Genomic DNA, 19,071 nt, shown 5'->3' with positions numbered 1-19,071 from the left:
CCTTGGTTTTGTTACGTGCTCAGTGAATAGCACGGATACACGCGAGAATTACCTGGGTTTCATACCAGTACATCTCTAGTTGGGTGGGAAACACTTGAAGCATTATTACAATTTCCAGTGCCCCGGCTGGTTACCACTCGACCATCGCACCACCCACTTGTTAACACCCGATGTTAATTTAAGGACAACTGAGTATACTAAGATATGATCATTAATTTTACTTATTGAACATAAATTTTCATAATACAGTACATCTAAAGACTCCCCCTACCACAATATATAGAAGCCCCAAAGCCTCTGTCAGGGAAGTATTTCATCTGCGTCTGCACAAACTCAGTGGCATAAGAGTCCCTGGGAAGATAATCATAGAGGTCGAAGTCCTGTCGCAGCTTTGTGAAGCTCCAGGTATTGATTGAAGCCAGCACCACTGTGGTTATGGCAACAGCTACCTGGGAAAATAAGAGTAGGTAACAGAATACACTAGAGCTTGTCTCTGTAGTGAGGAATATCTCCTAGGGCCCCATATAATAACATGTAGCAAATGTTAAACAATAACAATTATAAATATTCTATGTTGAAAATGTGGAATAACTTTAAATGTTTAACATTATATAATTTCATGTTATCAGAAATTTTTTATGCAAGTTTGAATGCTGAAAAAGGTTGCCATGGCATAATGGATATGCTGTCCGCCTAGTGACTGGGAGGTAACAGGTTCAATCCCCACTGTGGGAGCATTCTTTAGATTTCCCCCATAGACACCAAGTACTGGTTCTAGTCTCAGAAAATCAACTCGAGAGCATTTAAAATAAGACGAAGGCTTTCTATGCAATCGAGCTATAATAAAAGGTTTTAAACTAATGCATCAAATGGAAAAGTCTAGGGGTCTTGTTAAACAATTTGGTTTCAACAGACAGACTGAGAGCAATCCACTACATTTCCCCTCCTCCATGACTACATTGCTTCAGTTAAAATAAAGAAGGCCTTATCAACAGGTGTTGCATATGCCCATGACACATAGGAATTATAAAAAAACACGATGTCAGTTTCTAAAAACAATATATGCCCTGAACAAATATGTTTCAGCAACGGACCAGCTGTTTGTGCCTGAGACACTGTTTCATAATGATTTTATTGACACCCAAATACAAGCGTTTTGTTATCGCCACATCACACTTTCAACAGACTCATTCAACTTACATTTACATTTAGGTAAATCACAAATACGTTGTAGATAAATGTTTTATTAACCACACCCATAACTTCTGAAGCTCAAATTTTACTTAGATGATTATGAAGAGTACTTATTCAAGGAGACTTGATCACTTACTTTGCAATATTTCTTCATAAGTGTTGGTGAATACACATCTTTCAGAAAGGTTCCAATCAGGTCTTTCTGACTACATGCATTTGGCACATACTGTTTATGCTTATAACAAAAACAAACAGAATTTCTTGTATCAGAAATACGTCTCTCGTCTAACGTCAAAACAGCTACAAAAAATGTTGCAACTAGAAGGTAGAGGGCGAGTATTCCCAAGGCTGCATAGGCACAAAAAGCACTGAGAGCTGGAATTACCTGAAACATAAATAACAGTCATAATTATATAAGTGTTACAAAAATAAGCCATCTAAGCTGTGTATTCAAGACGTTAAACCAGTAAATGTGGTCTGAACAAGGGCTGCGTTTGTGAAACACAATGCCCCCTACTGCGCTTTATAGTCCTACAGCAGCTATTTGAGAGAAAACAAGGTCCGTAACTTAGCAAAAAATCAATGGATAAAAAAAAAACTCACACTTCATTTGTAAGTCATGTTAGACTCAAATACCAAAAATCAAATCAATACCTGAAACGGTTACATAAAAACCTTCGGAAAAGTTTATAATAGAGATAAGTTCATGGCTCATAACTTAGCAAAAAATCAATGGACCTGAAGGTATTTCACATTTTAGCTGAAGGTCATGTAGATAGACACACATACCAAATATCAGCTCAATATCTGAAAGCGTTGTGTAAAAAACATCTGGAAAATGTTTAGTCCAGAGAAATTTCCATAGGCCATAACTTCGCCAATATCAATGGAGCAGAACAAATATCACACTAAACCTGTAAATTATGTAGGTTGATTCTCATTCCAAAAATCAGCTGATTTAAAAGTGTTGCTTAAAAAAGATTGAAAGTGTTGTGTAAAAAAACTCCAGGAAACGGTTATAACAGCAAAAATGTTGAAGTCCACGGCCCATTAACTGCACCAAAAATAAATGGATGGGAAACAATTTCACACTTCATCTGTAGGTTATGTAGGTAGACTCACATATGAAAAATCAGCTCTATATCTGGAAGTGTTGCATAAAAAAACTCCGGAAGCGGTTTTATAGAAACATTTCAAACTCCAATGCCCATAACTTCTCCAAAAATCAATGGACCGGAATGAATTTCACACTTCATCCGAAAGTCATATAGGTAGACTCACATATCAAATATCAGCTCAATATCTGCAAGCGTTGCCTACAACACCTCCAGAAAACAGTTATTGTATTGAGTCCAAGGCCCATAACTTCCCCAAAAATCAATGGACCAGAATTAATTTCACACTTCATCTGTGAACTTACTGTAGATCCACCAATACCAAAGGCCACAATATCTGTGATGGAGGTGACAGTGATAGAGACGCCTGCATGCTTCAAGGTGAGAGCCATCTTTCTGTCCAGTGGAAGAACCCTCTCTGTGTCACTGAGGTTGTTCCATGCACTCACTATCACAAACATGTCATCTACACCTATACCTGCAATAAAAAGTCATCTGCATCTATACCTGCAATAATTAACATAAACATGCCATCTACACCTATAGCTACACTACATATCTCGAACATCTCAAATATGCCTGTATCTGCAATACCTGCAGTATATATATATATAAATAAATAAATAAATATATATATATATATATATATATATATATATATATATATATATATATATATATATATATATATATATATATATATATATATATATATATACATGTACATTTCAGTTATTGTTATTACTATAGTGACCTAAAGTTTTATGCTATGCAAATAGCATAACCAGTTTCATCAACCTAGTTGAAGTGCTTTTTGAGTGATTGGGATTTTAGTTTTTACTGTTTTCTATACCCCAACAATTCATAATTACCTGCATATTCCAAATTAAATTTTCCAGTTAAATTAATCAAAAGTTATTAAGCAGATTTTTTTGCTTTATTTACTAAACGTGATCTTGACCCCTGCCTTCCCATAATAACAAGGTATTACTGTTGTGAAGCTACATTTCAATTAGTCAATTCATTAAGGCCTGGTCACACTGAGGTAACGGAGCGAGTCCCTTCCTGTCCATTCTTATCCGTTTAATGTTTGTTTCATATCCGTTGAATCCGCTCCTTGTTCGGCGATGTCCGGTGACATCTGTTCCGTCCGTTGGAAAGTTTTGAGCATGTTCAAAATTTTCCACTGGATAAAACGGACAGAGACCTCCGTTTGATGTGCGGTCTACATACATTAGTTTACTGTTTGTTCAGAACTCGTGCGTTACACCTCCTGTACGTATCTGGTTTATGTCCGTTAATGTCCGGTTGTCCTGGTCCACTACCGGACTAATACCAGACTTGCAACGGATAATCTGCACCGTTCCGGACACCTAACGCATGTTCAACAGATAATAACACCGAGGTAGTTGTAGAGAAACAGACATAAAATAATTTTATCCATTCATGTCCGTTCTTATCCGTTCAATGTCCGTTTCATATCAGGTGAATCTGCTCCTTCTTCGGCGATGTTGTGATAACGTTTTGTCCAGTACTAATGCGTTACACTGCCGTTTTATCAGGTAGAAGTCCGTTACTCGCACTGTAATATCTGTTAGCCGACCGTTAATTATCCAGTACATATCCGTTTAACGAACATTTTTTTCCCGTTACATCACCGGTATGTGTGCGGTCATTGTGTGTTTCCTACGCTTCACACACCGATTGCGAGAGTCTTGAGCGGCAGAGCAGGTAAATTTTATCACCGAATAACCAAAATCTGCATATTTTGTCCGTTTTCTCTCCGTTACATATTCGTTATTCGGTCTGACCTGGCCTTTATCGAGAAATTACATGGAATCCAATTTGCTATTATTAGTAACTTTGACCTTGACCTCATCCATCCCTGACGCAGTGTCAAGGGGGTCTTTTGTCTTGGTACAAATATCAACGTATACAGTTTGATGGAAATATCTGAGCTTGATGGGCTGTAACTTGTCTATTTAGCTTATATGTAAAATTTCAAAGTGTAAATGAACCCCTTAATTGTTAAAATATTCAAACTAGAGTTGCAAAACTTGGCTTATGGGGTAATTTTAATATGGAGAAAAAATGTAAGACGTTTAAACGATATCCTCCAAGGCATTCCGGAGGGACTAGCTAACCAAAAAATTTAAATCTGTCTATTTTGCATATGCCCAAACTTCTCCTGATTTTAACAACACCATAAATTTTGACAAATTTCAAACTACAATTTTCAAACTTGGCCTATCAGGTCATTTTAATGTGGGACATGAATATTAGATGTTTCAATGAAAACCTTTAAGCCACTCCTAAGACTAAAGCTTACTGAAAAATTTTAAACTGCAAATATAGTGTATAACGCACACATGTAAGTAAAAAATGGCTTCTCATTTTCACAAACGTCAAAATAGAGTTACCAAACATGGCCTAAAGAGTTTTTTTAATATGGAGTATACATGTTAAATTAAATTAAACCTCGAACCTGCCTATAAAATGTATACATAACTTTCAGAGTTTAATTGCCCGAATTTTTCACAAATTTAAATCTTGTGTGACCAAACTTGGCCTTTGGGGTCAATTTAATATGGGGTAACTTTCTTTGATATTCCTCAAACCATAAACGAGAAATAAGCTTACAAAAAACTTAAACCCAAACGCATGCCAGGGACAGTTAAATTTTTCAATAATCCTAAAACAGTTCAGCAATTTTTTTTGCTTTGTTTGAAATCTAAAGTGAACAATAAAGTTATGATAACCAATCTTAATATCCTATTCTTATACATTTATAAATAGAAAAAAAGGTCACCTAGTAACAAGAACGGCATTAGGTTGTGTATTGGTCCAAACAGGAACCCAAGTGCCATGGCAAGTCCGTAAGAGAACACAATGGCCAGTCCAATGCTGAATATGCCAGCCAGGGATACGTAAAGCTGACAAACAAAAATGATTACAAAACAGTATAATTTCGATGCAATTGGATTATGAATGCACAAATCACGATTGTTATGAAGTCAATTAGTTTATGTTTAACAAGAGATGTAGTCATCAGAAACACACCGCCTCCTACTACGCTGCTTTGAAAAAATAAAATAAATATATATTTATTTTTTTGACCTTTGACCTTGAAGGATGACCTTGACCTTGAACTTCCACCACTCAAAATGTGCAGCTTCATGGGATACACGTCCATGCCAAATATCAAGTTGCTATCTTCAATATTGCAAAAGTTATGGCCAAGGTTAAAGTGTTTTTTTCGGACGGACAGACAGACTGACATACTGACGGACAGTTCAACTGCTATATGCCACCCTACCGGGGGCATAAAAACAAACTATGCCATTATGCACTACACATTACATCAGTTGGGTATATTTTTTTGTAAACAAGTAATGAAAGATCATTGACTTTATATAAACAATATATGTGTTTGTTAGAAACACTATGTCCCCTTTTGCGCCACTTTGAAGCTATATATTTCACCTTTGACATTGAAGGATGACCTTGACCTTTCACCACTCAAAATGTGCAGCTCCATGAGATACACATGCATGCCAAATATCAAGTTGCTATTTTCAATATTGCAAAATTTATTGCAAATGTTAAAGTTGGCGCAAACAAACAAACAAACACACAAACAAACCAACAGACAGGGCAAAAACAATATGTCCCCCACTGTAGTGGTGGGGGACATAAAAAGATGATTACAAATTTACAACTGCATTTTAAAACACCTCATTGTCAACAAAATTCCTTATTATTGAATAGCAGAACATCCATACATTGCAGTTCAAATACTGTGAAACCATTATAATTGGTCAGACATTAATTTTCGTCTTTTTCGTCCTTCGACCGATGGACGAATTCAAGATCCTAACGAACAATCATGTCCCATATTTGAAACAAATAAGACTGAATTACCGTACGCATGAGGCATTTAAATCCAGCGTAATCCACGCATATACACAGGGCTCGAAATTAACACTCGCAAAATGCGAGAAAAAAAAATTGCAAGGTAAGTTAAGCCACTAGTATTTTTTACAAGTAAAGAAATAGTGAAAAAAAAACGAGTTATATTGCTAAATGCGTTCGACGGTGTGAACTCTAAACCGTAGGTCAATTTTTTTAACGTCCGAATACCCATATGCGGAAGCGCGCACCTTGTTTGTAGACTGGTATACTTATAGTACAGATACCCGGATGACATTGATACAAAGAACATGAAACAGTCGACTATTCACACTCAAGTTAAATTCGGTTTTAACACAAAGGGGTTTACATTATACAGTGTACTGACAACTGACATTTCCTGTAAAACGCGAATGCAATAAGGCTGTATCGAATGCATCGACTTCGTTAAGGTATAATAGTGTTGATTAGCACTAATTGTTAACAACTTTATTACCCATTGTGTGTATTGTGTTTTTCAGGGGTGTTGCAGAATATACAGCCAACACGCGTCAATCCGGATTAAAGACAATACTTTTAAACGCAATTAAAATATGACGATGTGTGATCAACGCGTGACTGAAATATATTCTGCGCTTTTATTACAAATTAATAAAGAACATATTGATTTGTGTTTGGTTGTCCGTGATTGTAATGGAAAAAGACTAATTGGCAATTGGCTTCGCTGTTTAAAACACTCGTTAACGGTTATTCAGTCCCACTTATCCGCTAATCATAACAAAGAACGTGTCAATGACATAAAATAATAAGGGACAGTTACTATCACCTGAAATAACAGACTTGTTAATTGGCATATATGCCAAACAAGTCCCACCTCCTGCAAGTGACTACCAAGTGTCACCCCTCTTTCCCCAGCACGATTTTTTCGCAACCGCGTATTACATGTATTACAAACATTACAAACAAATCGGACACTTTTTTTTTTCAAAACCAGAAATGGACAAATTTAAGTGCTGACAAAATAGTCATTTTTTTAAAAAGGATGCTGACGAAAATAAATGGTTTCACAGTACTAAGGCTTATTTTGTAAAGAGTATGTTGCTACATAAATGCACCAATTAACCTAATAACTAAAATCATTATTATAATGATTTGTGTTCAGGGTGTTAAAGGGACTGTCAACCGCGATTGTCAAAAAAAGAAAAGTTTTAAAATACCGATTTTTTTTTACAATTATTAGTTTATTTTGATTAAAATATCACGACTAGTATATTACATTACTTGAAAAAAGTTAATATTTTCAGTATATTAGGTAATAAAACTTCACTATGTGAAATCTAAAGTACATCGCGAAAATAGGTGACATAACGATATACACACTATAAATAACGCAAGTAAATTGATAATTTTATATATAAACAAGGGCTGTTTGTAAAACATGCATGCCCCCCATATGGGCTCTCAGTTGTAGTGACAGCCATTTTGTAAATATGTTTTTTGTCACTGTGACCTTCACCTTTGACCTAGTGACCTGAAAATCAATAGGGGTCATCTGCCAGTCATGATCAATGTACCTATGAAGTTTCATGATCCTAGGCATAAGCGTTCTTGAGTTATCATCCGAAAACCATTTTACTTTTTCGGGTCACCGTGACCTTGACCTTTGACCTAGTGACCTCAAAATCAATAGGGGTCATCTGCCAGTCATGATCAATCTACCTATCAAGTTTCATGATCCTAGGCATAAGCGTTCTTGAGTCATCATCCGGAAACCATTTTACTATTTCGGGTCACCGTGACCTTGACCGTTGACCTTGTGACCTGAAAATCAATAGGGGTCATCTGCGAGTCATGAGCAATCTACCTATCAAGTTTCATGATCCTAGGCATAAGCGTTCTTGAGTTATTATCCGGAAACCATTTTAATATTTCGGGTCACCGTGACCTTGACCTTTGACCTAGTGACCTCAAAATCATTAGGGTTCATCTGCGAGTCATGGTCAATTTTCCTATCAAGTTTCATGATCCTAGGCATAAGCGTTCTTGAGTTATCATCCGGAAACCATTTTACTATTTCGGGTCACCGTGACCTTGACCTTTGACCTAGTGACCTGAAAATCAATAGGGGTCATCTGCGAGTCATGATCAATCTACCTATGAAGTTTCATGATCCTAGGCATAAGCGTTCTTGAATTATCATCCGGAAACCATTTTACTATTTCGGGTCACAGTGACCTTGACCTTTGACCTAGTGACCTCAAAATCAATAGGGGTCATCTGCAAGTCATGATCAATGTACCTATGAAGTTTCATGATCCTAGGCCTAAGCGTTCTTGAGTTATCATCCGGAAACCACCTGGTGGACGGACCGACCGACAGACAGACCGACCGACCGACCGACATGTGCAAAGCAATATACCCCCTCTTCTTCGAAGGGGGGCATAAAAATATACAATTCACTACGCATGCACAATTTGCCAGCCTGGGTTTATCACATGACGATGATGATCAATCTACTTGCGCTATTTATAGTTAACTAGTAGTTACCTGGTAGACATACCCAGTTTAATTTATTACCGAATATACTGAAAATATAAAAACTTAAAAACTTTTTTCAAGTAATGTTATATACCAGTCGTGATATTTTAATCAATATAGACTAATAATTGTAAAAACATACGGCATTTTAGACCTTTTCTTTTTTTGTCAATCGCGGTTGACAGTCCCTTTAATGTGTCAGTGGCATACAGACAGACAGCTCCATTTCGTTGGAAACTTCAAAAGCATATTCCTTCCAAAACTTTCTAAAACTTTGTCAAATAACCTTCAAGGAATTAGATTACAAAATCTTGTAGGACTTTGTAATAAAACCTAGGAATTTGTTACAAAGCCTTCTAGGCCTTTATCACGTGTCCTTCTATGACTTTGTCAAAAAACTATCTTGCAATTTGTAACAAATCCTTCTAGAAATATGTCACCAAATCTTCTGGTAATTTATCATAAACAATCCAGGAATTTGTCACAAAAACTTCAAAGCCTTTGTTAAAAAATGTAGGAATATGTCAATAAATCTTTAAGAAGTCACAGAACCTTTTAAGAAATTGTCAAAAAAACTTCTAGGACTTTGTAACAAAATCTTCATGGAAAATGGCAAAAAACCTTCTAGACTACCTTGTTCTCCACCAGGTTAAAGCGCCCAAGCACCAAAATAATGAAGATAAAGACAATAATGAAGCCCAGTGTAAGAAGGGTTGTGTCTGCATTCACTGCTCCATAGCCTTCGTCATCGAAACTGAAGATTATTCATTTGTCAATAAATAGTAAAAATGCAACAAATTGTGTATGACAAATTAGGTCAACAATAAGAGCTGTCAATGTTCAAGATATCTAACATGTTGTATACCAACAAATGTGTTAAAGCAAGAGGGCCATGATGGCCCTTAATCTCTCACCTGACTAACCAAATACAATCCCAACCCAGATTTCATCAAGATAAACATTCTGACCAAATTTCATAAAGATTAGATGAAAACTGTGACCTCTATTGTCTACACAAGTTTTTTCTATAATTTGACCTAGTGACATTGTTTTTTACCCCAGATGACCCAAATACAATCCCAACCCAGATTTCATCAAGATAAACATTCTGATCAAATTTTATAAAGATTGTATGAAAATTGTGACCTCTATTGTCTACACAAGGTTTTTCTATTATTTGACCTGGTGACCTAGTTTTTGACCCCAGATGACCCAAATACAATCCCAACCCAGATTTCATCAAGATAAACATTCTGACCAAATTTCATAAAGATTGGATGAAAACTGTGACCTCTATTGTCTATACAAGGTTTTTCTATTATTTGACCTAGTAACCTAGTGTTTGACCTAGTGACCTAGTTTTTGACCCCAGATGACCCAAATACAATCCCAACCAAGATTTCATCAAGATAAACATTCTGACCAAATTTCATAAAGATTGGTAAAAAACTGTGACCTCTACTGTCTACACAAACAAATTGTTTACGGTTTTTCTATTATTTGACCTAGTGAAATAGTTTTTGACCTCAGATGACCCAAATACTATACCAACCCAGATTTCATCAAGATAAACATTCTGACCAAATTTCATAAAGATTGCATGAAACTGCTACCTCTATTGTCTACACATGGTTTTTCTATTATTTGACCTAGTTTTTGACCTAGTGACCTAGTTTTTGACCCCAGATGACCCAAATACAATCCCAACCCAGATTTTATCAAGATAAACATTCTGACAAAATTTCATAAAGATTGGATGAAAACGGTGACCTCTACTGTCTACACAAGGTTTTTCTTTTATTTGACCTAGTTTTTTACCTAGTGACCTAGTTTTTGACCCCAGATGACCCACATACAATCCCAACCCAGATTTTATCAAGATAAACATTCTGACCAAATTTCATAAAGATTGGATGAAAACTGTGACCTCTACTGTCTACACAAGGTTTTTCTTTCATTTGACCTAGTTTTTTATCTAGTGACCTAGTTTTTGACCCCAGATGAACCAAATACAATCCCAACCCAGTTTTCATCAAGATAAACATTCTGACCAAATTTCATAAAGATTGGATGAAAACTGCGACCTCTATTGTCTACAAAAGGTTTAACTATTATTTGACCTATTATGTGACCTAGTTTTTGACCTAGTGACCTAGCTTTTGATCCCAGATGACCCAAATACAATCCCAACCCAGATTTCATCAAGATAAACATTCTGATCAAATTTCATAAAGATTGGATGAAAACTGTGCCCTCTGCTGTCTACACAAACAAATTGTTGACGGACGCACACACGCACCCACAACAGAAGCCGGACATCACACGGTCACATACGCTCACCATGTCACTCCGTGACAGGTGAGCTAAAAACAGGAGATAAAATCATCACACATGACAATGTTTAATCACAAGAAGATATGTTCATCATGTTTTTATGTACCTGTTAAGCTTAAAAAATTAAAAAGAAGCGTGGTTCTCAAAAAAAACACATACTCTAAAAAGAAAAATATTTTACTCAAGGCACATAACTTGAACTTATAGAAGACCACTATACGATCTTACAAAGACAAGTATGTTTGGGTCTGTCATTTTATAACGTTATTTAACCATGTGACCACCAGGGCTTCTCATGTTATGACCCTGGGTCATGATTTAAAATTGTTCCCTAAGTGGATCACAATCTTATTTTACATACCAATATACAAAGCATTTGCATGTGGTTTCAAGGGGAAGGCCTTCTAAGTTATTTTGAAATATAAACTATGTGACCCCTTTGGCTTGCCAGTTTATACCCCAAGTCATGATATGAACAAGCTTTGAAGGTCCGAGTTATGGAACTCTGTCAGTGACCTCACTTAATGACCCAGAACACATGTGTGGAGCTTCAGTTGACTACCTGTAGAAAAAACATTGATATGGCGCTGTTACTGATTGTCATCAACTTATTCACACACAGATGCCAACATTTGGACGAGTACTATTACCCTTTACCACTTTGATACGTATTTTGACGCATGTGTAGTCTCTTAGAAAGTTATATTTAATTTAAGACCTTTCTTGCTAGATTCAAGTATGAAAGGCTTCATTTCCAACCCTAAGATACTGAAGAGCAGCAAACAGCATAAAACCTGAATAGACTGTGAGTTACTTGCAGGCTGTTCTGGTATTATGCTGTTTGCACATAGCCATTTTCACTTTGCTTCTGAGTGGGAAAGAGATAACTTACATTACTTGGTAAATAGTCAAGACAAAATCCACAACCCAGCTTACGTTCTTGTGGCGTAAATATATGATTTGTCAATGTAAGGTCTGCTAGTGGTTGCCATGGATATCATCTGTTTCTCCCAGTCTAGAGCTGACAATTCTTTCTGCAAAGAACAAAAAACCAATAAAAGTAATTCATGAATTAATGATATAAATTCCAACATATGTAACAGTGTAATCAACACATTAAGTATAAGCAAACCCATAAGTTTTTATTGAAAACGTTCCTTTCACTGGAAGCTATTTTGTTTGTAAGATAAATAGTTAATTGTGTTTATGTTTGCAAGGGCTAAGTAAAAATTACAAAATTTATAGAACTATGTGCTTCATGGAAGCTAGTGTACTTCCTAGATTTACTCCAGAGGCGTTGATCGCTATTGCTTGTAGAGTAACTATGCAATAAGAACTCGCCTACTTATTATTATATGACTGATTTTAAGGGGTTTATTTTATTTGGACAGTAAGATATTCAGCAGACCCTGCAAAGTTTGTTTTTCTCAAGAGTTTGTGGACAGGGGCTATAAGAACTGTTTTCTGGTGACATATAAATACAATTTTTCTCTATCAAACCATTACAAGCTGTATTTTATACCAAACTGTATTCTTAACTTTAGTTTACATACTGTTATACCGTATAACAAAGAAAACCAAAAATGAATTCCAAATTTCTACTTTTACTTTCATTTTCAGTTTCCTTAATAAATATCATATGCAATCAACAATAAAATATCCGTACCTGCATCTTATTCTGTAGTTAGTTTATAAAAATATGTTTCTTGTTTAATAATAATGTTAAATAATTTATTTTGACCTGATGTTAACTTTTCAAATCAATATTCCAAACTGAAACTTGTTTATTTTCAAAACCGCTATTTATACTTTTTCGGCCTTGCATCAATGACACGTGACGACCGTTTAAGTAAAAATATCTACCAATGAACGTAATATGAAATGGCGGATTTAATGAATGCGATGCAAGCGTTAACAACAATATTATACAAATACAATGACAAAAACGCAAGTTAAGCAATAGACATCGGTTGAAATATATAAATATGATGTTTATGCATATTGTGAATAACAAGTTATTTTAATAATAAGCTTTTTAATTTAATAATGAGCGTTTGTTTACGTTACGCTTTGTATAACGGAATGGGTGGGGTAATATAATTATTCTCTAACAAACCATTACAAGCTGTATTTTAAACCAAACTGTATTCTTAACTTTAGTTTACATACTTGTGGGTCCTTGTGTAGCACCCAGAGCATGGAGGCAGCAGACGCACCAATGATGTTACCATACCGATCTCTCCGTATACCACCCAGCTGTTGGCTGAAGCTCCATTCTGTGCCATACACGGGGCTGAAATAATACATTGTGAAACTGTTATAAACTCAAAATACAACACATTGAACCGCAAACATATTTGGGCCGTGCTCTGTGAAAAAAGAGGGTTTAATGCATGTGCAGTCTGCACAGGCTAATCAGGGACGACACTTTCTGGTTTTATAATATTTTTAATTTCAAGAAAGTCTCCTCTTAGCAAAAATCAAGTTTAGACGGAAAGTGTACAGACTGCACAGGCTAATCTGGGAAGACACTAAACGCACAAGCATTAAACCCTCTTTTCACAGAGCAAGGCTCATTTAAAAGTGACAATTGTTTCATTCAAATTCCTTTCACATGCACTTAAAAAGATGTGTTACAGACACTGGCTACCCAACTAAAATTAAGTTGACAAGGAAGGATCCATGCATGCGTATTATGTTCATATGTATAGGCATACAGCAAAGTGAAGAGCTTAATTCCCATTGCTTGGTGGAGGCATAACAACTAGCTAAGTATACTTTATACAGTTATGACAACTGATGAAAAAGATGTCTTCAAGGAGAAAAAAAAACAGGAATGAAACTGACCTGTATTTTACACCAGAGTTGACTGTGTGGAGGACATCATTCATGGTGAGCTTTCTAATGATGGTCCCATTTTTGTTCCACAGCTCCAAGATGCTCTGAACATTGCAGGACTGACCCACTCTGAATACAGGGCAAAAATATCTTAAGTTTCAAGTGAAAAAGTGGTAAGTAAACTTCACATACCAAATGATATTCTAGTCTGACCATCATGAAAGTAAGCGGACACAATCGTTGCAAGAAATACATAACAATTGTGGACTTAATAAACTTAATCACACATTTTCATAATTTTGAAATAAGTTATTAAATACATGTATATTTACTTAGTCAGCCACTTTACTTTTTTGGAGCATCATTTAAAGGAAGTCTCTATAATTAGTCTAGGTGGAATTTGTGGTCCGCAATAAGATGCCGATGGCACAGGCTTTACTAAGTTGATAGTTTATAAACATGAATAAAGCTGGATGTTCACAGAGTAGTGCTCAGGCCAGTTAGCTCACCAGTAAGTGTATCACTACTACATATTGATCATGAACCATGGATATTTGACATGACTCACTTCACACATAGGCCCTCCAGGTTGGTGTTACCTTCCACATACATCATACTGGACTTCAAGTACATATCATACATCTGAAAAACATTATTTACATAATTATACATGTAATGCAATCTTTGAGTGCTCAGTTCCATCCCCACTTACTGAAAGATTTCCAATATCTTTCCAGACACCAAGTAATGGTTTTACCCAAGAAACTGACTTCAAACACCTCAAACAGTCATAAGGTTTTCAATTGACTTGAAATCTTCTTTTTTTAACAAACCTTTATTAAAAGATTTCGATAGGTAATGTGACAGGTGCAAACTAACATAGAATTTGTACAGTTTGGTATTCAGATATCAGAATATCCATTGACATCCCAAGTTTAACACTTAATAACAGACTCGTATGTGAAATAAACCAATATGCTCATACACACTATGTTGTTGCTACAAGTAATAAACATTATAATTTTTTTTTTATTGCAATACGCTAACATCTTCTTTTTTTTAATAAAAACTAATACAAATGTAAACATGTAATTACAGTCACTTATATTTGAACCATAGCCTAGGGGCGAATTCTCCCCAGAAATGGCCTTTTTTACAAACCATAAATGGCTATTTCAAGTTGACTATCTGAAATAGTACATGAAACAAAATGTGCCATAAAGCAATCTATTTTATATAACAAGCTTTGGTTAAAAGATGTTTTATGAAAAAAAATCACAATTGGTTTCACAAAGCTGCAAAATTCGGTCTCTTTGATTTCATACTTGGATATGAAGGTCACATTCTAATGTTATACTGTTTAATACACATTGATAAAACATGGGTCCTTGTGTGTGTGTTTCAGAGTTTATTTACAGGTCCTACTGGCCTCTTCACGAGGTTACGGTAGCCCGACCTGCAACATGGGTCCTTTCTATTGCACCGCTTTAAAATAAAATTTCAATATATCATTTGACAGGTTTAGAAATTATCTCCCTTTTAAAGCTTATTACTTCCCTTGGATTGTATTTTTTTACTTTTGACCATGAAGGATGACTTTGACCTTGACCTTTCACCACTCAAAATGTGCAGCTTCATGAGATACACATGCATGCCAAATCTCAAGTTGCCATCTTCAATATTGCAAAAGTTATGGCCAATATTATAGTTTTCGTCCGAACTGACGGAGAGACAGACGGACAGACAGTTCAAATGCTATATGCCACCCTACCGGGGGCATAAAAATAAATTAATCTACAGTATTACAAGGTTTTGCCAACAGTTTTGACCTGGTCATAATTTGTACATTAAAGGCATCATAACACGGTCAGAGCTGTACCTCAGATGCCATAACATAATTATATTTGTGAAATAAGTTAAATGTAAATCTTTTAAGTTCAGCTCTAAGCATCAATAGCATAAAAGTCTCAAGTAAGTTTCCTTGGAAGAAATTCCTGATCTCTAGTTTATAAAAGTGGAAAGATGCGTCTAAACAGTCATAAGGATATTCTAGCATTAATTGTGCAGATACAATCTGGCATTTATCTGCCAATTATACTCTCTGAGATAACCCAAGTCCGGTTTGATCGATTTGTACCACTTATTACAATGTGTATCATTCATAACAAATCAATGGGATCTGATAAGGAAATCCTGATAGACAACTGATTTTGATAATCTAAGATAACTTTTTCCATTTCTAGAATAAACACAACTTGCGTGACTAACCTCAAAATCAAACAGAACCACAATATGTGTTAAGTTTAATTATTTGGTTTAGTTTTCACTTTTAAAAAGATCCTAATACCATGTAAGTTAAGAAATTGATCTAGGAATTAAAATGAGAAAATCAGCTCAAAGATGAGAAATTACATCCCTGCAATACCTACAGAGTTCAACACTGCTGGTGTCAAAATGTTGCTGGCAGTAATAATAACAGATGTGTAGCGGAACTGCTCCGGGAAATGATTCTCCATCCATGCCTTTTCTGGGAGAACCCTTGAGTTGACTGGTACCCAGAGTTTGGCGTCGTCGCTCGTTTGTTCGAATTTCAACAAACCCAATCCGCAGAGACCACAAACAAGCAGGCAGACAAGAATTACGAGATAGGGATGACGTGCCACATGCAAACCAATCCTGTAACAAACAAATGCAACTCAACAATTACACTAATGTGGATAGTTTTAAACATAAGGCTGGCCTTACAACTGACCTTGGCACCATAAGACCAACCAACCTACGCAAACCACAATACCAAACTATTTTTAACGGGAGCTATACAACTATACAAATAAGTTATAATCAACAAAAATTGAAAACCAATGAAATATAACTTTTCAACTTTGCTTCAACTTCATTGATTGCCTTATTGTACGTTTTGGACAATGATAACATGGTGTTTATCAGTAAAAACTTCAGGCAATTACAAAGGTTACATCATTAAATTCCTTATTAATATACAGGAATTCACATGTCTCTTTAAAGTATCTTGTTCACAGATCTTGGTATTTAAAAAAAGTTTCATATAACGAGTGAACTCTACTAATTTATTTTTAACTCTTTTAGTGCTGGAACCGAATTTTGAAGGCCTTTGCAAACAGTTTGTATCCAGATGAGACCCCACAGAACGTGGCGTCTCATCAGGATCCAAACTGTTTGCTATTCTGATAGTATTCTTTGAAAAAAAATCGAAGAAAATGCTAATTTCAGAAATTCAGCAGACGACATTTTTGCAGACGACAAATTTCCCAGCATGCAAAGGGTTACAATATATAGTTAGTGTAATATCAAGATAAAGCTTTTACTTTCCCAAGAATCAAACCAGGGTCATTGCGAGCAAAATTTGCCTACACAGGGATTTTGATAGGTGATTGCATGCCTTCAATTTACATGATTCTTAAAATATTTTGCTTTGTCATATTAAAGTGCTGCTTGTTTAAAAACACGTAATACTTTATTTTTAAATATTATTTGAAAGCCATCATTTTGCTTATTTGCTAATCACAAGTTCCTTTCAATAATTTTAAGTACATTTCTTCTTAACTTGTCATACATGTAAAATGGAGATTTAATTTAAGAGATCTTGACACATTTAATGTCTTTAATCTTAAAAATACAAAATATGTAAATGATTTCATGTACATTTTTTTTCAAATGTTACCTCAAAACATTTGGAATTTTCAAAGTTGTATTTCACCAAACAGAACTTTATACAAATCACCCTTGGGCTTGCAGCTTGCAAAGTCTTTTTTTTTAGTCTGAAGACAAATTACTTTAAAAAAAACAAATCTGTACAATCTAAAAAAATCAGATAACACATATATATAGTAACATCAAAAATGATATGAACACACACAATGAACTTACAAAGTCCATATATCTTGTATATGCATGTACATGTATCAAATGTTAGAGTAACTAAACCAGAAAACATAAGTACAGATTTGAAAGAGAAAATGTAATAATTGATATACATGAATAGTATAGTGATGAAGATCCACAATTAGAACACTAAACGATTCAATAGCCTTTCAAAGACTGGCAGACTTACTTATTGACTATTTTCCAACTTTTGGTCACTGATAGTTTCACAAAAGTAATAGAAAATATTGGACCCATAAAGTAGTCTCTCTTCAATTAAATGTTGGAACAATTCTTATTGAAAAGCATGCATCTAACCACTACATCAATTTGAATGAAAGTAGGTCAAAGCATTATAAACAAGAGGGCCTGAAAGGCCCAAAGTAGCTCACCTGAGATAACAAGATATTATTGGGACAAATCTTCTGACCAAGTTTCACGAAGATCGAAAAATAAATGTGGCCTCTAGAGTGTTAACAAAGTTTTACTATAGCCATATAAGGAAAAATGCCCCGCCCCCTGGCAGCCATGTTTTTCAACCAACCGGCATCATTTTTAAACTAGTCCAAGATATTATCGGGATGAATCTTCTGACCAAGTTTCGTGAAGATCAGACAGTAAATGTGGCCTCTTGATCGAGTGTTAACAAGATTTTACTATAGCCATATAAGGAAAAAAAAAACGCCCCTTGGAAGCCATGTTTTTCAAGCAAACATAATTATTTTCGAACTTATCCAATATATCATTGAGACCAATCTTCTGATCAAATTTCATGAAGATTGGACACTAAATGTGGCCTCTAGAGTGTTAACAAGGTTTTACTATAGCCATTTATAGCCATATAAGGAAAAATGCCCCGCCCCTTGCGGCCATGTTTTTAAAGCAACCAAAACCATTTTCGAACTCATCCAAGATATCATTGGGATAAATCTTCTGACCAAGTTTCATGATGATCGGAAAATATATGTGACCTCTAGAGTGTTAACAAGGTTTTACCCCCATGGTGGCCATGTTTTTCAACCAACCGGCATCATTTTTGAACTCGTCTTAAGATATTATTAGGATGAATCTTCTGACCAAGTTTCATGAAGAACGGACTATAAATGTGGCCTCTAGAGTGTTAACAAGATTTTACTATAGCCTAATATATATATAGCCATATAAGGAAAAATGCCTTGCCCCTTGGCGGCCATGTTTTTCATGCAAACGTAACCATTTTCGAACTCATCCAAGATATCATTAA

At 35.4% G+C, this 19,071-nt stretch overlaps 1 protein-coding gene across 1 annotated transcript in view; it reads right to left on the bottom strand.

The window, feature by feature from the left end:
• Positions 1 to 19,071, bottom strand: part of LOC127878269 (NPC intracellular cholesterol transporter 1-like) — a 41,974-nt gene that overhangs the window by 6,889 nt on the left and 16,014 nt on the right. The window contains exons 3-12 of the mRNA XM_052424788.1: positions 16,358 to 16,604; positions 14,497 to 14,570; positions 13,938 to 14,057; positions 13,260 to 13,383; positions 12,027 to 12,124; positions 9,390 to 9,510; positions 5,119 to 5,242; positions 2,615 to 2,787; positions 1,331 to 1,579; positions 272 to 449 (exon numbers count right to left, since the gene is read on the bottom strand). Coding sequence (XP_052280748.1) covers positions 272 to 449; positions 1,331 to 1,579; positions 2,615 to 2,787; positions 5,119 to 5,242; positions 9,390 to 9,510; positions 12,027 to 12,124; positions 13,260 to 13,383; positions 13,938 to 14,057; positions 14,497 to 14,570; positions 16,358 to 16,604 — 1,508 coding nt within the window. The remainder of the gene's footprint in view (positions 1 to 271; positions 450 to 1,330; positions 1,580 to 2,614; positions 2,788 to 5,118; positions 5,243 to 9,389; positions 9,511 to 12,026; positions 12,125 to 13,259; positions 13,384 to 13,937; positions 14,058 to 14,496; positions 14,571 to 16,357; positions 16,605 to 19,071) is intronic.

Source organism: Dreissena polymorpha, chromosome 4, assembly GCF_020536995.1.
Source record: "Dreissena polymorpha isolate Duluth1 chromosome 4, UMN_Dpol_1.0, whole genome shotgun sequence".
Lineage (NCBI taxonomy): Eukaryota > Metazoa > Mollusca > Bivalvia > Myida > Dreissenidae > Dreissena > Dreissena polymorpha.
Note: the sequence above shows the minus strand (reverse complement) of the source record. Positions and strands in the feature narration are given on the sequence as shown.